This window comes from Dermochelys coriacea, chromosome 7 (assembly GCF_009764565.3).
Source record: "Dermochelys coriacea isolate rDerCor1 chromosome 7, rDerCor1.pri.v4, whole genome shotgun sequence".
NCBI lineage: Eukaryota > Metazoa > Chordata > Testudines > Dermochelyidae > Dermochelys > Dermochelys coriacea.
The window spans coordinates 29,466,919-29,490,495 of NC_050074.1; the positions used below are offsets into that span (position 1 = coordinate 29,466,919).

At 42.1% G+C, this 23,577-nt stretch overlaps 2 protein-coding genes across 5 annotated transcripts in view; both read left to right on the forward strand.

Annotated features, from left to right (window-relative positions):
* The window catches only part of SUSD3 (sushi domain containing 3), a 50,466-nt gene extending 37,208 nt beyond the window's left edge, over nucleotides 1–13,258 (forward strand). For all 4 annotated transcript variants that reach the window (XM_043518455.1, XM_038410191.2, XM_038410192.2 and 1 more), the window contains one exon: nucleotides 12,609–13,258. In XM_043518455.1, the coding sequence (XP_043374390.1) occupies nucleotides 12,609–12,825 (217 nt within the window). In that variant the 3' untranslated portion in view covers nucleotides 12,826–13,258. The remainder of the gene's footprint in view (nucleotides 1–12,608) is intronic.
* Nucleotides 13,259–21,660: 8,402 nt separating this feature from the next.
* The window catches only part of CARD19 (caspase recruitment domain family member 19), a 44,301-nt gene continuing 42,384 nt past the window's right edge, over nucleotides 21,661–23,577 (forward strand). The window contains exon 1 of the mRNA XM_043518457.1: nucleotides 21,661–22,788. Coding sequence (XP_043374392.1) covers nucleotides 22,773–22,788 — 16 coding nt within the window. The 5' untranslated portion in view covers nucleotides 21,661–22,772. The remainder of the gene's footprint in view (nucleotides 22,789–23,577) is intronic.

Sequence of the window (23,577 nt, forward strand, 5' to 3'; positions counted from 1 at the left end):
GATGGCATATATCACATTGGTACATGTGCAGGTGAATGAGCCTTTGATAGTGTGGCTGATATGATGAGGTCCTATGATGGTGTCTCCTGAATAGATATGTGGACAGAGTTGGCAATGGGCTTTGTTGCAAGGATAGGTTCCTGGGTTAGTGTTTTTGTTGTGTAGTTGCTGGTGAGTATTTGCTTCAGGTTGGGGGGCTGTCTGTAAGTAAGGACTGGCCTGTCTCCCAAGATCTGTGAGAGTGAGGGATCGTCCTTCAGGATAGGTTGTAGATCCTTGATGATGCGCTGAAAAGTTTTTAATTGGGGGCTGAAGGTGACGGCTAGTGGCATTCTGTTTCTTTCTTTGTTGGGCCTGTCCTGTAGTAGGTGACTTCTGGGTACTCTTCTGGCTCTGTCAATCTGTTTCTTCACTTCAGCAGGTGGGTATTGTAGTTGTAAGAATGCTTGATAGAGATCTTGTAGGTGTTTGTCTCTGTCTGAGGGGTTGGAGCAAATGCGGTTGTATCTTAGAGCTTGGCTGTAGACAATGGATCGTGTGGTGTGGTCTGGATGAAAGCTGGAGGCATGTAGGTAAGTATAGTGGTCAGTAGGTTTCCGGTATAGGGTGGTGTTTATGTGACCATCGCTTATTAGCACCATAGTGTCCAGGAAGTGGATCTCTTGTGTGGACTGGTGCAGGCTGAGGTTGATGGTGGGATGGAAATTGTTGAAATCATGGTGGAATTCCTCAAGGGCTTCTTTTCCATGGGTCCAGATGATGAAGATGTCATCAATGTAGCGCAAGTAGAGTAGGGGCATTAGGGGACGAGAGCTGAGGAAGCGTTGTTCTAAGTCAGCCATAAAAATGTTAGCATACTGTGGGGTCATATGGGTACCCATAGCAGTGCCGCTGATTTGAAGGTATACATTGTCCCCAAATGTGAAATAGTTATAGCTGAGGACAAAGTCACAAAGTTCAGTCACCAGGTTTGCTGTGACATTATTGAGGATACTGTTCCTGATGGCTTGTAGTCCATCTTTGTGTGGAATGTTGGTGTAGAGGGCTTCTACATCCATAGTGGCCTACTGTTACTCCCACCTTCTTGTCAACTGTTGGAAATGGGCCATCCGGATTATCACTACAAAAGGGTTTTTTTCTCCTGCTGGTAATAGCTCACCTTAATTGATCACTCTCGTTATAGTTTGTATGGCAACACCCATTTTTTCATGGTGTGTGTGTGTGTGTGTGTGTATAAATATTCCTACTGTATTTTCCACTGCATGCATCTGATGAAGTGGGTTTTAGCCATAAAAGCTTATGCTCAAATCAATTTGCTAGTCTCTAAGGTGCCACAAGTACTCCTTGTTTTTTTTGTAAAGGGCCAGGTTTTCTATTGCCCTGTGCCTTGTGTAAAGGGTGGGAGGAAAGGCCAGGAAATTGGAAAGCCAGAGGACAGAATGCTAAGGTAAAGGGCAGCATGGCTGAGAGATCTTTACAGATGCAGGAAAGCATGGTGTGCAGATTTACCACAGCAAGAGAACAGAAGGTGTTTCTTCCTGTGCTAGGAGCTAAACTGATCTAAAGATTTGATAGTAGGGAAAAAAATAAGCAGAGCCTAACAAAAGACACAAAATGAGGCTAAAACCTCAACAGCAGAAAGTTATCAAGATGGAAGGTCTATTGATAGAAAAATCAAATGGGGCAAAATCTTGTACAATTAGTAGCAATTTACCACAAGACTGAAAGAGATCCTGGAGGGCCAATCTGCCCTGAGGAGATTCCAGCAACGCCAGGAAGTGCTGCTGGAGTTAACACTGTGTCTGTGTTTTCATTACTACATGCCCTTGCTTACAGGATAACTGTAGTATCCCCACAGGTATGGCTGAAAGGGCAATTGCATTCTAAGGATCTGATCCAGTTTCCATTGAATTAGAGCCAGATGCTTGCCCCAAGCTAAATCCTCTTTATGCTGCTCTAAAGGGACAGCTGGGGATTCCTCTAATGTAAAGGAAGCCTCTGGTGTAAAGTCAGTCTAACTGGCTTAGTGTCACCCCTCCCCTCCCCCTGTCCTATACCCTCCACAGAGGTGGTATATTGGGTATTGGCGCATGGCCTGAACGCTGCTGCTCTTAAGTTCTGCCAGGGGCTGAACCAGCCTCCAGTTGCTCCCAAGATTGGGTGAGCAGAAAGGGGTCCTACTGCCACCTCTGCCCTCCCTACCTCAGCTCACCTGAGAATGCAGCCCTTTGTGTGGGTGCAGAATCGGGCCCCTCTTCTCAGGTTCTGCTTTTAGATCATTTGGTCTGAAATGTCTCTCCATGCTGAGTTCAAGGATGGCTTATTTGGGGGAATCTGAAGGAGTCCATCCCTTTCCCCCCATTATCTGAAAATACAAAAAAAATCTCTAGTGTTTTTCCACACGAACAGGCTTGTTCGGGTACTGTTTTCCATTCAGATAATACACTGGCGACTTTACACCCACAAAAGCTGAAAACAATTATGAGCCAAATCAGCTGGGAGGAAGAATTTAATCAGAAAAATGTGAATGATAACTGGGAATCATTTAAGAATACCTTATTAGATGTCCAGAAAACCACAATTGAAGAAGAAGGCTATACTTGTTTAAAAAAAAAATGAACTGGTTTATAGCAGGAGTAAAGGCAACTATAAAAAATAAAGTATATAACAAATAGAAGAAAGGGTAATTTGGTACTAATGAATATAAATAAGTAGCTAGGGAAGCCAAGGGACAACAGGAGACATCTATGGCCAACAGAGTTAAAGACAATAAGGAGGGTTTTAAAAAATATATTAGGAAGAAAAAGAATGCTGACAATTATATTGGTCCATTACTAGGTGGAAAGGGCAGAATTATCAATAATAATGCTGAAAAGACTGAAGTGTTCAATAAATATTTCTGTTATGTATTGGGGGAAAAACAGATGATATAATCTCATCATTTTGTGATAACATTCTTTTTCTATTCCATTAGTATCTCTGGAGGACATTAAACAGAAGCTACTAAAGTAAGACATTTTTTAAATCAGCAGGTCCAGATAACCTGCATCCAAGAATCTTAAAAAAACTGGCTGATGAGCTTGCTAGACTGTTAATGCTGATTTTCAATAAGTCTTGGAGTATTGGGAAAGTTTTGAAAGAAAACTAACGTTGGTCCAATTTTTAAAAAGGATAAATGGGATGACCTGGGTAATTATAGATCCATCAGCCTGACATTGATCCTGGGCAAGATAATGAAGCACTGATATGGGACTCAATAAAGGCTTAAAGAAGGATAATGTAATTAATGCAAGTTAAGATAGGTATATGGAAAACAGATCCAGTCAAACTAACTTGATTTTTTTTCTGAGATTGCAAGTGTGCTTGATAAAGGTAATACTGTTGATGTAATATACTTAGACTTCTCTAAGGCGTTTGACTTGGTACTGCACAACATTTTGATTTAAAAAAAACCTAGAACCCATATAAAGTTAACATAGCACATATTAAATGGATTACAAACTGCTTCATAATGTAACTGTAAACAGGGAGTCACTATCAAACAGTGTATTTCTAGATGAGTCCCGCAGGGATCCGTTCTTGGGCCCATGCTATTTAACAATTTTATCAATAACGTGGAAGAAAAGATACAATCATCATGGATAAAGTGTGCAAATGACACAAAAATTGGGGGAGTGGTAAATAATGAACAGGACAGGTTGCTGAGTCAGAGAAATGTGGATTGCATGGTAAATTGGGTGCAAGCAAACTGGGTGTAATATATGGCTAAAAGTAAATATATACATCTGGGAACAAAGAATCTAGGCCATACTTATAGGATGGGGAACTGCATCCTGGGAAGCAGTGACTCTGAAAAAGATTTGGGGGTCATGGTGGATAATCAGCTGAACGTGAGTTCCTAGTGTGATGCTGTGACCAAAACAGCTGGTGCGATCCTAGGATATATAAACAGGGGAATTTTGAGTAAGAGTGGAGAGGTTATTTTACCTCTTTATTTGGCACTGGTGTGACTGTTGCTGGAATCCTGTGTCCAGTTTTGGTCCCCACAATACAAGAAGGATGTTGATAAATTGGTGGAGAGGGTTCATAGAAGAATCATGAGACTGAATAAAGGACTAGAGAACATGCCTTGTAAGATAAACTGAAGGACTCAGTCTATTTAACTTAACAAAGAAAAGGTTAAGGGGTGACTTGATTACAGTCTGTAAGTAGCTACACGGGGAACAAATATTTAACAATGGGCTCTTCAGTCTAGCAGAGAAAAGTACAACATGATCTAATGGCTGGAAGTTGGACCTAGACAATTTTTAACAATGGAGTAATTAACCATTGGAACATTTGGCAAAGTGTCATGGTGGATTGTCCATTACGGACAATTTTAAAATCAAGATTGGATGTCTTTTTAAAAGATCTGCTCTAGGAATTATTTTGAGGAAGTTCTATGGCCTGTGTTATACAGGAGATCAGACTAGATGATGAGCTTTGGAATCTATGAAACCTTCTGGCTTTGTAATCTATGAAAGTCAGGACGTTCCAAGTTATGCTTCCCACAGCACTCAGAACTTGGCCATATTTCACTTCTATTAAGGTATAAATGTCAATTCAAAGGGTTTGGTCCTTCAGACCCTTAGTCACTTCGAGAGGATGATGCAGCCGCTAGATGCCATTTGCACAATTCTGGGACCACTGGAGTCGTGTGAATGCAAATTACATGTCCGCCCACAGCTACCCTCTCTTGCCTAGTTGCAAGGCAGTACTTAAGTGGCAGGGAGGCCATCACACATGGCTGTGTGAGGAGATGCACAATTGGATGCCATGCTAATAAAACAAAACAAGTGATGGTTTTATATGCTTAATCTTCTGTTACAGGGACTGTGCAGTGAAATGGCTAAAAGTAGCACGTGACTATTTGATACAACTGCCTGTAACTCAGGGCTGGGCTGTGCCGCTGTAGTGCTTTAGTGAAGACGCAAATATGCAAATGGAAGAGCTTCTCCCATTGGTGTAGTTAATCCACCTCCATGAGAGGTGATAGCTATGTCAATAGGAGAAGCCCTCCTGTTGACATAGTGGTTTCTGCACTGGATGGATTTTTCATACCCCTGAGCTACATAGTTATATTGATGTAAGTTTATAGTGAAGACCTGGCCTAGTAGATATTTATGTAAATATGTGACAAGGCAACTTCCTGCAATATCTATGGAAGACTATCTTGTATTAAGTGTAAGAATAGTTTATGTATCATTGTAGGCCAGGGTTTGTATGCACTTCCCAGGGAGAGAGCTGCCACAGCTCCTCCAGGAAGTAAAAACAGTAGGAGATGGTTAAGGCAAATCACTTGGGTTATAATATCTTGAGTGAGATACTGCCTGTGACACTGCACCACATATTCTTCACAGTGCTATTATTATGATATGATTATGACATAATTATGATGTATTTTATGCAAGATAAGTCACGTGAGATGTCATTGGAAAAGTTATGATTTGCTGAATATGATTATTCTATTGGTATGCATATATCACTTTTTTGTATCTGAAGTTATGAATATTGACTATGTATCTGTATTTCAAATTTAGTTACGCCTGGGTAGCACCCACTAGACAAGATGCTTTCAGTCTAGATAGTGGGTGGGGAAGGGCCTAGTCAGGGCAACAAGCCATTAGGAAAAAAGAAAAGGCCTTAGGAGAAGCTTATCTCCCACCTAGTGAGCCTTATTATGAATGCTACAGACAGCCTCCAAGTAATGGCTGCTATGACTCTACAAGAACATGTGATGAGACCACATGTCTCTAGACTCCATCTTGGGATGTCAGTATTTTTCCACAGACTGGTCTGGGAACCAAGCTGTGTGAACAAAGGGTTCCCGCCATGTGCAAAGGCTGTATAAGGCAGGGAGTGACATCATCTGGTGTTCTTTACTCCCCACACAAGAAAGTTCCTGGAAACACCTGAGGAACAAAGACTGAACTGAGGGAAGTGCTAGACCCAGGCTAACGGGATTCCTAGCCTGTGATTGAAACGCCTAGAGATTACAAACTGTAAAGAAAGTGCAGCTTGCCACTTAAGAATCTGTAGCCTGCTTGTATCATCTCTTAAGATGGGTCTGCTATTCATACCCAATCTATGTAGTATATTAAGCTTAGTTTGTTTTTTGTTTATTTGCTAGGTAATCTGCTTTGATCTGTTTGCTATCACTTATAATCACTCACAATCTATCCTTTGTAGTTAATAAACTTGTTTTTGCTTTATCTAAACCAGTGAGTTGGAGTGAAGTGTGTGGGAATCATAACTTAGGGGCAAAGGCTGTTGCATATTCCTTTCCACATTGAGGGAGGGGGCGAATTTTATGAGCTTACTCTGTATAGTTCTCTGTGCAGCACAAGATGGTATAATTTTGGGTTTATACTCCAGGGGCGGGGGGTGTGCCTGAGGAGCTGGGAGTTGCATTAGCTGTAGCCTTCCCCTGCAGCAGCTGGTCAGAGAGCCTGCATGTAACTGCAGGTAGGTGCATCCCTGCCTGTATGTATGCTGGAGAAAGTGCAGGCTGGAGGGCTCTGCAGCTTGTCACAGCAGTACAGTCTGAGAGGGAGCCCAGACTGATGGGTCAGGGGGCTCAATGGTACCCCAGTCCCAGACTGCACCCCAGAGATGACAACCCATCACAACGCCTCCTGGGAAGGCTCGCATGTTCTGGTTCAAACTGGACTCTTCAGAGACCAACAGACAAAGAAAGATCTTTTAAGCCCATGCTTAAACTGACTCAAGGCCTTCAATCTGGTTCCTGATTTTAAAGACTGTTATGAACGTGTAAGAACAGGGAAAACCCACTTGTAGGGTTTGAAGGACTAACACCTATCAGAATCCCATGTTGGAGTTGGGGGTGACCTCTGATAAGCTGTCTAATATGCATATAGGTTCTTTTATTGTCTTATATACTTTTTACCTTAGGAATAAATGTGTTTGCTTAGGAGAAGCTGTGTGGTAACTTGTAACTGCTGGCAATACACTGCTGTAGCCCGTGGAAAGAAAGCAAAGCAAAGCACAGGCACTCGCTTGCTGGACGTATTGCAATGCAGATCAGGGAGCTGTGCAGCCTTAAAAACCCTGGTTGGAAAGGAGTGAGATGTAGGTCTTCCTTCAGGAGAGGTGACGTCTGAAAGCTGGAAACCTTTAAGTGGGTGACCATGGAGGGGGAACACTGGTGCAGTTACTCTGAAACTGTGATGTATGATACTGGGCTGAACATTTCTTTTAAAAAGTCAAGGATACTTGCACAAGTAAAATGACCTCTTAGAGCTTGGTGTGTAACTTAACTGGGCTTCTCTGTCATTTAAAAATCTATGGCCCTTCTGCAATTGCTGCATGTGATCAGTACACCCCTTGAAGCCAGTGATAGCTGCTTCCCTGCAGCAGATGTTGAGTCAGATCCACTGATGTTAAGAGAGAGAGGAAATTGACAGCTGAGAATTTAAGCTCTAGTAGAGAGGCAGGGTAGTGATGCCCCCTTAATGGTATGCATGTTAATATTATGCATATTATTGTGGATCTGGACATCCTAGAGTCTAGAGCTGGATGAATCCCCTCACTGAACCAGCCATAGTAGGATTTAGCCATGAGAGTTTTAGTATTAAGGCAAAGAACAGATTGTCTCTGGCCCTTACACAGGTGGGCAGGGGGAGGAAGCAAAGTGGGTGCAAGATCTACAGACAACAGCAGTCTGGGAAGTGCAGGGATGGCTTTCTTGGCCCAAATGATCACAAAGAGGAGGAGGCAGACCTATGTCCCCTCTTTTCTCCATTACCATCCTATAGACTTGGCCAGGAACACTGGGGGAAATAGGCTGCAGCATCCTAGCCAGTGCTCCCGCAGTGGGGGTGATGTCGTTCTGCACCGCTCCACCCCCAATGTGGGTCAGTGGCTAAATCCCACAGTATGGCCCCAAATGGGGCACTTCAAATCAATCCTATCCAATCCAAATATGGTCTTGGGACGACTGGGAAAAGGGGTATGTGATTTTTAGCTCAAATCTGGGAATGCCCAAAAATATATACTATTCTTTTCCCCTGTCCACTTCCAACCCCCAATATGGTTATTATGCCTTCAGAGAGCGGCATGGGCTAGTCAGGGTTTGAACATGGACCTAGGAATCAGGGTCTCCAGAGTGCTAGTTATGGCTTTGACAATGACGCCCTATGTGATTGTGGGAACTCACTCCCCCTTTCTGCCTCAGTTTTCTAGTTTTAAAAAGGAGAAAATAACATCCCCTACCTTGTAACAATGGTAAAGCACTCACCATGTGAAAAGTGCTAGATATATATTTGCTAAATTATATTAACTTTCTTCTTTGCCTTAATATACTGTTGCAACTAATGCTCTGTGTGTGTGTGTGTGTGTGTGTGTGTGTATCTGTATTTCAGAAAAGTTTCCATTATTGTTTTCATAATGGCTCCATAATTATCAATGCAAAGTCACCTGACATAAAACAAGAGAAAAGTTCCACCCGCTTCCATTAGAAATCACGTCGTTGCCAAAACCAGACAGGAAATACAAAATGTATTTATGATGTCCCACTGTGCTGGAGTTCTCTCACTGCAAGGAGGTCCTATTAGCCTTCTCATCCCCTGCAGCTAGGAACAATTCTCAACTCTCACAAAGGAGAATTCATTCAAACAGCCATTGAGGCACCCTTTTGTATATTACTCTTTTCTACTGGTATAGGCTTTGTCTATTTCCGCCCCCCCCCCCATTACACCAGCCCTGTGGACTGCATAATCTTGTTTTTTCTAATATTGTTCAGGAGCTGTAGCATGTGCTGCCTGTTTATTTTATATTATACTAGTAATAGATTTGAGAAGAGAACAACAGCAACAACAAAAAACCCAGGCAAATGAAACCTCTGCACCTGTCCTTTCCAAATTTAAAGTCAAACATGGCCATGTGAGAGCATCAGTACCTAGTGTTACCGTGTTTGGTGTTGTTTTCAAGTAAGCGCTAAGATGAGCAGATGCTATGCGCCCAAGTCACTCACTAAGAGTATGTCTATGTTGCATTTAAAAACCTGTGGCTGGGCCAAGCCGGCTGACTTGCGCTTGTGGGGTTCATGCTAAGGGGCTGTTTAATTGCAGCGTAGACATTCGTGCTTGGGCTCTAGGACCCTGCGAGGTGGGATCCAACAGCCCCTTAGCCTGAGCCCCACAAGCCCGAGTCAGCTGGCACAGGCCACACTGGTGTCTAATTGCAGTGTAGACATACCCTAAGAGGCTTTGGAATATTCCAGCTGGAGCCTGGAATGAAGGAATGTTAAAGTACAAAAGGGGGTCACCCATGTTATGCTGCTTGCACACAATGGAGGGAGCACCAGTCAACAAAAGTACAAAGTGAAACTCATATTTCATAGATCAGTATAAATTCACAGGAATCAGTCTACACCCGATGCACATGCCTGTAACTCTTGTTAACGCTGGGCCCAGTCCTGTAGCCTCTGCTCAGTCCTTACTCAGGCAAAATGCCCACTGACTTCACTGATCCCACTGACTTTTGCAAGGACTGCAGGATTTAGTCCAACGCACTACGAGCATTTTCCTTCAGGACATGTACATTTTTAACATTAGTAGGACACCTCTAGAGAGGCAGCGGCTAATGCTCCGGTATTTGGTTGCACTCCACTTTTCCACTCAAAGAATCTACTAGTGGAGAATGACTACATAATCATCGAAGGCCAATTCGTAGTCTGGCTGAAGTCAATGGGAGTTTGCTACTGAGTGAAATGGGCTCAGGTGTTATCCCTGTAGAATAACCAGGTGGTGGGCAGTGATGATCTAACTACAGTCTTCAGGGAAATTTTTTTAAATCACAGGGCTTTAGTGGTGCAGCTCCCAACGACCTCTATGGGAGGCAGGCTGCAGCTGCTAAATCCCCACACAAAGCTTTATAGAATAGCTTCACAGTGGGATCAACTGCAAAAGTAAGCTCTACATTAAATGCACAAAGGCCAAAAATAGCTTGTTTTGAAAGCTCTTTGCTGCGGTGTTAACATGCTCTTGACAGGTCTTGCAAATACAAGCATTCTGCACTCCATGCAACAACTTGCAGACAAAGGTACATTTTACAAAGTTCCTTTCCTCTTCTCCCATCCCGAACTCTGTTACTTTCTTCCTTCTCCCTCTGGCCTTTCTCCTTCTCCTCCTCTGTACTTGCTGTTTTGATGTGATTGTTTTCCCTTGTAACTACTTCCTATCACCTCAAGAGCATTGAGTAGAGTTGCTGGCACTAAAAAAAGCATATGTCCTTGGCAACATATGGTGCTTCATAGTGATGCTGCCAGTAACTGCTTTTTTTCTAATCAAGTGCTAGAAATGTCCACCTTTACAAGTCTTTACAATTTTATGCTCTGCATCAGCATGCAGTATCAGCATTTGAAACTTATATTTTTGTAGCACTTCGTTCTTGCACGGATAAGTAATCTCCACACCACAGCCATACTTCCTGCCAGTGGAGCGCTTATTTCCTCTTTTGATACACACGCTTAACTCAGCGGAAGGGTGGTGTTGCTTTCAGAGCAATGGCTCCATCTCTGATGTGCTTCAGAAAGATTTTTCTGAAGTGCTTGCTCTGGTTTACAGGAGGTGAAGGAAAGTCACTGCTGCTTGAAAATCAGGAAAGGGATCTTTCATGTCAAAAAGCAGAACCTTTTTGTCATTTTCCTATGCATGGTTTTGAAAAATAAATAGGGTGAAAAATAAATCCTGCCTTTCAAGTGTGTGGGGGCTCATCTTAAGTGATCACTCTCCTTACAGTGTGTATGATAAAACCCATTGTTTCATATTCTCTGTGTGTGTATATAAATCTCCCCTCTGTATTTTCCACCAAATGCATCTGATGAAGTGAGCTGTAGCTCACGAAAGCTTATGCTCTAATAAATTTGTTAGTCTCTAAGGTGCCACAAGTGCTCCTTTTCTTTTTACAAGGGGTAGTTAGCCCTCTGGCACAAGGGAATCCATGCAGAGGTGGGGCAAGAGGGTTTGGTCTGCTCATGTGCTGAGGGAACCCTATTGCTAGGACCCTATCAAATTCATGGTCCATTCTGGTCAATTTCACATTCATAGTATTATAAAAATCATACATTTCACTGTTTCAGATATTTAAATCTGAAATTTCAGTGTTGTAACTGTGGGGGGTCCCAACCCAAAACAGCATCATGGGGGGCAGGGGCGCAAGGTTATTGTAGGGTGGTCATGGTATTGCCACCCTTATTTCTGTTCTGCTGCCTTCAGAGCTGGGTGGCCGGAAGGCAGCTGCTTGTCAGATGCCCAGCTCTGATGTCACTGTGTCACTGCCAGCAGCAGCATGTTGCCCTCACTTCTGCGCTGCTGCTCGCGGCAGTGCTGCCTTCAGAGCTGGGCTCTCAGCCAGCAATTGCTGCTCTCCAGCTGCCCAACTCTGTGAAATCTGCTCTCCCCTACAATAGCCAGATTTCATGGGGGAGATCAGATTTCACGGTCCATGATGCATTTTTCACAGCAGTTAATTTGGTAGGGCCCTACCTATGGTGATTCAACATCCACTGTTTCCATAGAAGGGGGGAATGCTGTCTCCTTGGTACCATTCCTAGCCACGAGCTTCATAGAAGCCCTTCTGCATTATCTCCGTCTGGAAGGGGGCGGATGATGTTTCAGAGACAGGATGAGAGCTAGCGGTTAGTGGAGCAGGGAAAGCTGCTGTGCTCCATGGCAGGCTACTCCTCAGCCCATGAGCGGGTATCCAAGCAGGTGTCCTAGCCGGAGCTGATACTGGCAGCATTAACCCATGCAGATTCCCTTTCCTGTCTGCTACCCGGGGACTCCGGTGCCTGTATTAGGGTGCAAGCAGAGAGATAGCTCTGCATCTGAAAGCTGTACAACCCCCTACCCCTCCATGTAGAGACCAGCAGAAAAGTGCTGATACTGGGATAGCTTATTCCCGTTTGGGAAGGGGACTAAACTCTACCAGTGTAAGGCACCTTTGCACCAGTATAGCTGCATCCACGCTAGGGCTTGTACCAGTCTAACTAGATCAGTAAAAAAATCCCCCTTCGCCCAACTGAAATAGTGAGACTGATACAACTTCCTCGTGTCGACCAGCCTTTATGCTCCTTTATCCTAAGGTCCCTTTACGCTGCTCCATGAGAGTAAAGGGCCAATGAGTGAGTGTAACTGTAATTTATGCCTATTTTAAGGCTACTTCATGTTTCCAGAACAATGTAAGGGACTTGTGGGTACATGAGAATCAATCCCACAGTGTAGGCAACTACCATGAGTGGTCAGAAGGCAATTAACAAAACTGCAACAAAATTCAAAACGTGATGCCTCCCTCCCCCCCATTACAGCAGCAGGTACCAGTTGTCTTCAAGCTTTGCCTCCTTCACAATTATGCAACTCTCCCAACTTCAGCTGAGAGACAATTATTTGCCCCATCACTGCCCACTGTTTTAGTACTAGGGCAAGGAGACCATATAGCACAGCACAAATTGTTTGGTGAATGCTTGATGAGCAAATAAAATGGAATTGAAAGTTCTGACTCTGCTAAAGCAAGTGACACCCAAATAACTGTCGCCTTCTTACTTGCAGATTCCACCAAGAACGGACCTGGGACATCACAGTTTCTGCATGTTTCAGAGAAAACGACTGTCAGCCCAAGTTCAACACAAGCAGTAGTGCAGCTATGACACAATTACTGCCAGAACATAACGTTCCAATACATACAGTGAGTACAATACACGTTGTTGAGGTCTATAGACATGAGAAGGATATTTATAAGAAACCCATCTCTCGTATACCTGGATAGTCAATGTCAGAAATAAGTAATTTGTTGTGTTGGACCAAAATGAAATATGGTTAGAAATATGTGCCTTAAAGACTGTGTAGAAAACTACTTAATTATTCTTATGAATCTGAAAATTTTATACATCAAGATTATTTTAAAATGCTTCCAGATTTAACTTAAATACAATAATGAATGTTGATGCTTACAATAAATAGCCATTCTCTGCAAAGTGCTAAATATCATGGCAAGAATATAATATTCTCCTGTACATACTATAGAGAGAAATGGTAACCATTTGTATATTTGCTTCATGTAAAGTCTCTGACAACAACTACATATTCATATGACTGCAAACTTCTTTTAACTTGCGTTCTTTTTGTAAACATGCCAGAAAAAAACATATTTTTGCACACTCGTCTGGGAATTACAATAAAGATTTCTTTTTAATGAAAAAGCATTGTGATTTTATTTGAGAATGCCATTATTACTCATCCATTCTAGGTATATACAGGACCTCATTAAGGATCATTAAGGAACTGCTCTGGCTCTTATTCCGTAGTTACAAGATAGTTGTTCTCCATATTCAAATAGAGTTCTTATTTGTTCTCTCATCAGAAAAATAACAGGAACTGTTGCCACTTTCCAGCCCTTATAAAATATGATTGTAAGATGAGCCTGACAATAGCCTTAATTGTGTGATCTCATTATGATGAATTCAGATGTTTCACTACATCCTTTTTTTTCCCCCACCAAATTTTGAAAAACTTTTAGTTATTTTCATCAGCTCAGATTGTTGGAGTTTGCCAAAGAGTATAGAAAAACCCTACTTCATTTTGGCCCTAATTCAGAAAAGCACTTAAGCATGTGCTTAACTTTAAATACACACTTAAGTCCCACTGAATGATGTTAAGCACGTGCTTATGTGCTTTGTTGCATCGAGCCTTTTGGCGGGCATGATGACTCTAGGAATTCTGCAGCTGAGTGGGCATGGGGCATGCCTGTTTGTGGTCTGATCTGTGCTCTCTAAGTATTGCACAGCACACTCCATTCCCATTGACTTTATGGGGAGAGACAAACACTCAATCTCCTGCAGGAAGTTCTCAGCGCCTTGTTGGATCTGGCCCTTGTCACTTCACTCATAATGCTCCTCCAGCTCTCAGCTGTTTTATTATAGTGCTAGTGGGTAAGAGGCCCAAAAGTGCTAAAGTCCCTGTGACAAAGTGGGAATTTTCTTTGTTTTGTATGAATACTGTGTGTGCCTCAGTTTCCCCTATGCACAGGTAACAATGTGCCAGGAAAAGGTGGTTTATTCTTTGTAGTGATCCAGGTGTGACTGACAACTGGCTGTCTAGGGTCCCATGCCCATGACAAACCCAGAGGACAATGGCTCGGACATTTGGTGCCTAGCAACTAATGACCCAGAACTGCCGATGCCCTTTCCAGGAAGCTAGCCAGTTTTGGCCAGCGGGAGAACAAAGAACTGAGGTGGATGGACAGGTGACCTGTTCTGCCTGGGAATCAGAACCAAGGATGGAGGAGGGGCCCTTGGGTTAATGGTTAGTGTGGTCTGCTGGAAAGTCACTCCAGTCTGAAGAGGTCGGGGGTGCATTGCTACCTTTGCATGTGCGAGTCTTCCTCAGGGGTCCAAGTCAAGTGGACTCACTGAGGGGAACTCATGGAGTCAGCCAAGGTGCTGAAGGCTCCAAGGTTCAGACCCAGGAGGTGGTGAAGCCAATGGGCTTACCCCAGTGAGTGTGTGGGAGCACTGGACCTGTAGATCTGTTACAGTCCCATTTTCAAAAGTGAATGAAGCTCTTAGGGCCAGATTTTTAAAGATATATAGGTGCCTAACTCCCATTGAAATGCTCACCTAAATACCTTTGGGATCTGGGCCTTAAGTTCTTAAGTCACTTAAGTATTTTAGAAAATGTTACTGAGTGTGTAATTTCTGGGAATACAACAAAAGATTTATTGATGAGTTTGAGTTTTGTATGAATGTACACAGCTTCCTTTTTTTGGCCTTCCAAGTTAAAATAGTGCAAGGTTTTCCCCCCTTCAGCCCTCCATGCTGGAGTCATGGACTGTAAGTTGTAATGTTCTCCTTAACCTCTGAGGATAGGACAAGAAGCAATGGGCATACATGGCAGCAAGGGAGGTTTAGTTGGACATTAGGAAAAACTTCCTAACTGTCAGAGTAGTTAGGCACTGGAATAAATTGCCTAGGGAGGTTGTGGAATCTCCATCATTGGAGATTTTTAAGAGCAGGTTAGACAAACAACTGTAACGGATGGTCTAGATAATACTTAGTCCTGCCATGAGTGTAGGGGACTGGATTAGACAACCTCTGGAGGTCCCTTCTAGTCCTACAATTCTATGAATGGGCCAGGCCAGCAGAGGTTGTTTCACTGGGCTGTAATGTTTATGGGCAGACTCCTGCTATCCTCATTACATCCAATTTCCTGTTCATTTTAATTGGAATCTGCACTGCATAGGGATTTCAGGATTTAGCTCACTGTAGTTTTAACTTTACCATGTGACTTTCAAATGCTTTAATATGATTTAGAGCCAACCAGGGGAAAACCACATTCACTTGTTTGTGACACCAATGCACAGCACAAGAAGGGAACTCAATCGCTAGGTTTGACAAACCAGGCCAGTCTGAGTAATGTTTACTACAGAAAGTAAAAACCCTGGAGGTTAAGGCCATTGATAGCCATGAGGACAACAAAGAAGCCAGGTAAATTTATTATCTCAGTGCTGAAGCATTTGATTACTATCATTTGTTTAAGCAATCTACCTCAATAGGTAGCAACGTTATAACAAGACAAAGGAACAACACTCATAGCGTTTTATGGGGATTGTGGTTCTGTTATCCCTGGGAATGTGTTTAGTTTATGATAATGATGCCCCCTGCAGTTGGCTTTATTGCTCATGTAAAAATTATTTATCATCAGAAGGAAAAGGAGTGCTCCGCAGGAAGAAGATGAAAGCTGTTGAGAATATTAAGTAGACATTTAAAAAATCATGTTTATTAAATTAACTCCTTAGAATTTTTATGAGCTAATGAGTTTAAATAGATTCATATTCTCATCTCTGTGCTATAGAACAACTCCCAAGGGCTGTTTCACATTGACTTGTATATTTTTAATGAACTGGCAGCTTATGCTTAAAAAAGCTAAATGCTTCTAACATATAAAAGAACCCCCATGGACTCATACTTATGAATTGTTTAATTGCTATATGTGATGATAAGATAGGATAATTCTAAATGGCACATGAATACCAGTGCACTTTCTTACTTGTATTTCTTCACTGAGAATGGTTTAAAACTGCTTTCCTAATGCAAGCCAATGTACTGAGACAGCCCAAGTCACACTGTTCAATTGCTAAACTTAGGCTGCCTACAGAAAGCCAAAAGGATGGTTTTAAGATCTTCCAATAAATAGCAAGAGGTGGTGTTGTCTAAGCCAGCTGGCATAACTCTTGCCATGGAAATCAAGAAAGCTGGTTTTCTGAGACAAATGGAAGAGAAATAATTTGCCATGCTAGAAACATGAAGGACCTGAACCTGTGAAGTGCTGAGTGCCAGTCAAGAGCACACAGCCACTCGCAGGATCATGCCCCTAGTGAGTACTTGCCTGTTGCCAAAGGGACAGTCCAGATTCATTGTCGGGGCTAAGACAGCAGTGTTGCCAACTCTTGTGATCTGATTGTGAATTTCACAATATTTGGTAGGTTGTTGGGTTTTTTTGGTGGAGCCAGGCGAACCCAAGAGAATCTCGGTTTTCATTTAAAAATGAAGTGGATTTTGAGCCCTCATAGTTGCAGAGAAAAAACCTGAAAACAAGAGTCCTAAGGGTTCTAATGCTAGAAGGCAAATAGAAAGAACCCCAAATGTATTCTTTTTAAATCTCATGATTTTCGGAGGGGAGGGAGAGCTGACTGACATTTTTGTACACTTGGGGTTGCCAGTCCTATGTGTGTGTTTTGAAAAATATACCTGGGGGGAGACCATTTTTCTCCAGGCAGCCTACACCCAATTGAAGAAGTGAAGTGTTTAAATAAACATTAGAATATTGACAATAGTGTAGGCATTTCCTGCATAGAGCTTTGTAAATGAATATTTGGAAGCCTGCTGAATGACCTGTTCTGGTGCTCTCTTTTGGAGGAATTAAAAGATACCATTTTCCACTGTGTGCTTTGCCACTCTGAAACAATGAAGAACATTCCCTGTTATGCAGTAGAATAATTAAAAATGTATTTGGGGCATGATGTATCTGAGAGAGAGAGGCCTTTGCAGGACACAGAAAAGAGAAAGGGTTGCAAAACCAAGAAAGTGGAAACATACAAGGCATGGCTGAAAATTAAGTAAGAGAAGACAGGTCCAGGAAGGTGGGGAGAGACGTGTTTACGAAAAACACTGAATATCTGAACAGGGACAGGAGAGAATGCTTCTGTGCACGAGACTCTTCATTTTTGCATGACTCCTGAGTGATTTTGCTTCTGGTATGTCTCAGGCATCGGTGACTTGTGGGAGGCAGAATGAGCTGCTTCTGTTACAATCTGGTGTAAACAGCTTGCACAACTTTTCTTTTTACATTGACGTGCAGCACACGTTTGTAATAACTTTAATTCAGAGGTAGACTTAACTGACTCTCTACCTGAAGAAAGTGAAGTCATTCTGGCGTCATGCCACCTGGTAGCTCCAAGGTGGGCTTACCAGTCACATTGCATAAGGTTGATACGCGACCGACAAGTGGTTGATTTAGCTGTGTTTTATTGAGAGACTTGTTATCTGTTAAATGGCAAATTTAGGAACATACCTCCATGCCCTATGAGGTTCAGCAATACCAGCAGAACCCAAACTTTGAGAGAAAGAGAGAGAATGGGATCTTGCAGCCGGGAGACCATGGCTGTATCAGAATTTTCTGTTTTACAGGGTCAGTACCTCAGTGTCTCATCCTTGTTCTGAACCATTGTTTGTAAACACGCCGTGGGGAATCTGAACCAAATTTCAGCCACTGATTAACATGTGAGTGGATTGATTTCCAGTGTGTATTTGGGGTTTCCATATTTTGGTTTTTTGTTTGTTTGTTTGTTTGTTTGTTTGTTTGTTTGTTTGTTTGTTTGTTTGTTTGAAAAGTTGTGAAAACCAGAACATTGAAAAAGTCTGGTTCCCGCATTGAACCCATTCAATGCCTGAGCAGACATCAGAGATAATCAGCCACTCATCATTGACTCTCTCCAATTCATTTGCATACCTGGAGAGCGTCACAATTGCCCAGAATGTCATAGCAATGACTGCCTTGGATGCAGGGGTGCTGGAACTGCTGCGGGTGCAGCAGCAGAACCTCTGGCTTGAAGTGGTTTCCATCATGTAGAGGGTTTACAGTTTTGTTCAATGTCTCTCAGCACCCCCACTGTACAAATTGTTCCAGTGTCACTGCTTGGATGACTAGTTTGCCTCAAGAAAAGGAGTACTTGTGGCACCTTAGAGAGTCTCTAAGGTGCCACCACAAGTCCTCCTTTTCTTTTTGCGAATACAGACTAACACGGCTGCTACTCTGAAACCTGTCATTAGTTTTTCTCAGATTACCGTAACATTACAAAGAGAAGTCCTAGGTCCAGGAGGAGCTGTAATGAAAGCACACGGCTGTTGTATAAACTCCAGCGTGATCCTTTGGATTTGTACTGGGGTAAGTTACACTCTTTGTTTTCAAAGGGTAATTGTTTGTTATGTTCCTCTCAAAGGGCTACACGAAAATCCCAGCTCCATTTCAAGTAGATTGTTGCTTCTTAACAAACTGGGGGCTATGGCTTTCTGGATATGTACCTTTTTTCCAAAGTGGGAAATTATAGATAAACCCCTACTCAGTTTTCTGTTACACAATTTAAAAAAACATGGGTTTTCCTGCAACTTCTAAATTATCTGTTGTTTCCCAACACTGTGAAATCTGTGTATTTCAAATACATTTTTTAAACTTTTCATGACATGAAAACTTTCCCTCAAAATCCAGGGAGATATTGAATTCATGCTAACTTGTTTACATATGTTGACATTCTATTAACAATACTGCTGCAATTTAAATAACTGTTTATAGAAAGTAGAACTATTATTATATACTTAGTTTTATGACACACGCACAATATTTTTCTTCTGTTAAAAAAAGGAAATTCTCAAACAAAAATTTGTATTTAATATTAGTTAAGGTTTCCTTCAGCAATAAACTAAACTATAAAAAATTCAGAAATACACAATACACATTGTGTATTTAAGGGTTAAAAAGCTGCAGTCAAACACTCCCAAATTAGGAAATGCAAGAATGAACATTGCCCATGAAATCTTAATTCAGTCCTCCTGTTTGTATGCACTACGATACAGCCTATAATTACCACCACCCTGGAGACTTGGGTTATTTTCCTGCCTCTGCCACCAAGCTCGGCAAGTCACTTGCACCAAACTTTTTACAGGTAGTCACTTCTACATGTAATTAAAGACTGTATCATAATTAATATACAGGAAGGCTGAATTAAGGTTATATTGCATGGACAACATTAATTCCGGAGTTTCCTAACTTGGGTGTGTCTGACTTTGCAGCATTTTAATCCTTCATTTTGTATTTCCTAATCTGTTATGGTTTTGTTTATTGATGAGAGCTACCTTAAATATTAACAATATTTTTGTTTTTTCTCCCCAATATACATATAGTTTCTGGCCCTAATGATTACAAAGAAAGTCTTCTAAATGAGAACAGAGCACAACCCAATGTTGTGGTGAGAATCTGCAGCAGACAGAGGGTCTGTGGTAATAGCCATAAGAGAGATCTGAACTCCCCTCATTCATCTTAATGGGGTGCTCACTGAAAACTGTGTTTAGAGGACAATGCAAGTCTCACCATTATTCACAGTTTATTTTACAGGCATGAGGTATTGAAGGAATTCTGAGCCTCTTCACATCCTGGGGAGATGAGAACAGGAAATCCCAAATAAGGGATTCTTCTCCCCAATATATATATAGTTTCTGGCCCTAATGATTACAAAGAAAGTCTTCTAAATGAGAACAGAGCACAACCCAATGTTGTGGTGAGAATCTGCAGCAGACAGAGGGTCTGTGGTAATAGCCATAAGAGAGATCTGAACTTCCCTCATTCATCTTAATGGGGTGCTCACTGAAAACTGTGTTTAGAGGACAATGCAAGTCTCACCATTATTCACAGTTTATTTTACAGGCATGAGGTATTGACGGAATTCTGAGCCTCTTCACATCCTGGGGAGATGAGAACAGGAAATCCCAAATAAGCAGAGACCCAGAGAATCTACTGCATTGTCTCTGCAATAGCCAGTTTCATCTCGGCTTGGTCTCAGCTACCCATCTGACTGAGTATTGCAAGGCACAAAAATACCCAAAAGAGAACAGATGGACCAGAGGACTGCAAGCAAGTTACTCCACAGATGAGACCCAAGAGACAGTGATTGACAAGGAAAAGAGTCAGGTCTCTCTGAAAAGTTTGTTTTGTAAAATTTAACATTTCAAAGTCTTTTTTTAATGTATTATCTTCTTTCCTCCTTTTAAAAACATGTTTAGAAATCTTTTGGAGATAAATTAATGTGTTTTTATTCTGATCTGCCACCGGGCTCCCCTTCCGCCCCAATGCAGTGACCAGGAAAGAGAAACTCAGGCAGGGAAGAAGCAGGACCAGGGAAAGGATCTAAAGGTGAGAAGGGATAGTTGGAGGGAAGCGACACTGGGGTGGGAGTGAAAGCAGAAGGCTCCAGAATGGCAGAGAGAGGAAGCAGCAAGGTCCTAGGCTGCGGAGATGGGGGGATGGTTTGGGGGAGGGAGGAAAGTTGTTAGCCCCAGAGGGGAGCAGCAAGCTCCAGAAAGGGAAGTATGCTCAAAGATTCCAGGCAGGAGAGCGAAGCAAAAGACCAAGGGCTGGTGGGTTACGGTTGAGGGGGTGGGGGGGTACTAAAAGCTCTAGGTGCAATAGAGTTTATTTACTATGCGGCAGAATTGCACCTCTCATCTTTAGGATCAGATTTTGCCTGAATTATAACCTATGCAACATCAATGGTTTTATGCAAACTATTTTGGCCAAATCCTAGTTCCCTTTGTTATACAAATAGCTTCATTTGCTTCTCATTGTACTCACATGAAGGGGTTGTTTTTGTATTTTTGAATAGAGCCTTATTATGGAAAGGATGATTTACAGAAGCTGTTGGAAACTCCTTGTGTCATTATTTCACTGCCTTTGGTCATTTCTAAGGTCATTTGCTAACTGGTATGTGTGTATCTGAACTGGTGGGAACCTATCCATGCAATTCCCACACTGCTGCCTGCTTGGAAACCATTCCAGAAACCCAATTCTCCACTGCCTTACACCAGTTTATGCTAATGTAACAATGGAATTGCACCAGCATAAAATTTGTGAAACAGTGGACAATCGGGCTCTGAAAGTACATCTACTACAGAATTCAGCGGTCCACTGAAGTCCTGATCATGCAAAGACTTAAGCACATGTATGATAGGGACTCATTAAGGTTGAGTATGTATGGAAGTGTTTGCATGATAGGGGGCCTTACTTAGCGTTTCCCACAGAAAGCACTTTGCCTCAATGCTCTGGAATCTGCATTGACTTCCAATCCATTTCCATGTGCTGGGTTTAATTTAAAAGTCCTTTGTGGTTGGCGTTCTGGCTGTATCTCCCCTTCATCCTTCCCTGACAGTGGAGATCAGCTGAGGCACTCAAGCTAACAGTCCAAATATTTCCATACAAGGAGTGTGGGAATGAAAAGCCTTCAAATGTGGAATTTTCCCCTTCCATTCTGGTGGAGTCTGACTTTGTGACCTTTTGGGGATTTCAGCAAGTCTCATTTATTTACACGTTAGGAGTGGAGATTTGAGGCTTGTGGGGTGAGAGGAGGGTTTTTTGTTTTTTTGGTGTGGAGATTTTTTGAATCAGCACTGAGTCAATTAGTTCATTTTGTGTGATTGTGCATTGTTAGAATTTGACATGGGCTGAGACATTGTGAAAAGTGTATTTTCAAACTCTGAACATATGCATGTATATACATGCATCTGGGAAGTCCTTATCCCATACATTCTCAACTGAACAAACACAGTAATGCTTGTTATACTATCTATCCAGCTAATTGATGACTTACCCCTAAGGCTTACGCACGTTGAATTTCCCAGTACACCCAGAACAGGACATGCTCCAGTTTTCCATTGTTGATGTCCGATCATCATTTTGTTTTGGTATAGGGAATGGAATGTCAAGGAAAACATTGCCATTGGGCAGAATCAGGGTATTTTGATTCTTGGATGTGTGTAACAACACATGGAGATGAGCCTGAGTGATTCAGTGTTCAGGTCCAGATTCAAGCGTCCGGAAAGTTTGAGGCATTCACATCTAAAAATGTTTGTCCTGTAACAGAGAAAGGGTCAAGTCCCAAAGTTTGCATTTGGCACAAAACTCCCCCCGAAATCTGGAGGTGTTTAGATTCAGGAGTTTAGTTTGGCTGACCACCCTCCAGCTAATAAATAAACCATAAAGGCTAATGATGATGAGCCCTTAATCTATTCCACATACAAATCCATCCTACCTAGTCATAATGGTCAAGAATCCTGCAATTTTCTGTAAAACCTGGATTTCTTCAGTTCCAAGCCCCCTCGTGCACCCATTAAAATCAGAGCCAAAGCTCCCATTGGCGTTAATGAGAGTGGGATCTGGCCCACATTTGACCATTTCTCCCTTGCAGTAGTTTGCCTTACTGACATTTTCTTCTCTTCTAAGCACACAAGGGAGGCCTCTGCTGGTCGCAAAAAGCCTTACATGGCTCTCAGTGACTTTGCTTTCACTTTATTTACTAGTCAGTGACCTCTCTGTTCATCGAAGCAGGGAGACAACTTTTTCCCAGTTTTACATATTTCAGACATAATAGGAAAGCCGTGAAACCCATAGACGATGCCCTACAGGACGTGTAAGTGATTGCATTTTTGTATGGAATGTTTTCAGCAGAATGAATGGTTTGCCTTTCAAAGTCAGAAGAAGCAAAACAACAGATCATGAAGAACGGAGAGAGGAGGGGTGAGGGATTGGGCAGAGGAGTGGCCGGTAGTTTGATGAATGCTGAGATTTTTCCTTTTTGGATTCTGTTTTGCAAATCGTCAACTAACACTTGTTGCTGGGAGTTTAGTGTGTAATCTGATCGTTGAAAAATCACTGTCAGTTGATGGTTGTGAGTGCTCATTTTATTTTCTGAGCACAGACAGAGTTTTCATTAGACACACTTCCTGCACTTCCCTATCCAGCTGGGAAAACAAGAAATCTTACTGTGCTATAATGCATAACTGATAGTATGATGTATTTTTTCATTCTGATTCGAGGTGACAATGGCAACATTTAAGAAATAAAATAATTAAATTAAATAAAACAAGTATTTCTGCTTAGCAGAGGGAAAAATCAGTTGTCTTCTTTTGAGATTAGCTAATCAGGAAGTAGGAATGCTTGTCCTTTAAACTGTAACTGTGGAAAATAAAACACATTGGTTGGCAGGTCATTTATACTGTTTGCTGAATTAGGAGATAAAAATCAAAGATGAATCTCTGTTTAGGAAAATAATTGGCCTCCACCGACATAGCATGGCTGTCATCGGCAGGGAGCAGGGGAGCTGGAAATTGCAGCTCTTAGATGTAACAGTTTTGAAATGAGCATTATTCTACTCCTAGGCTGTAATGGTTTTGAAATGGTATTAAGCTTACAGCGGGAT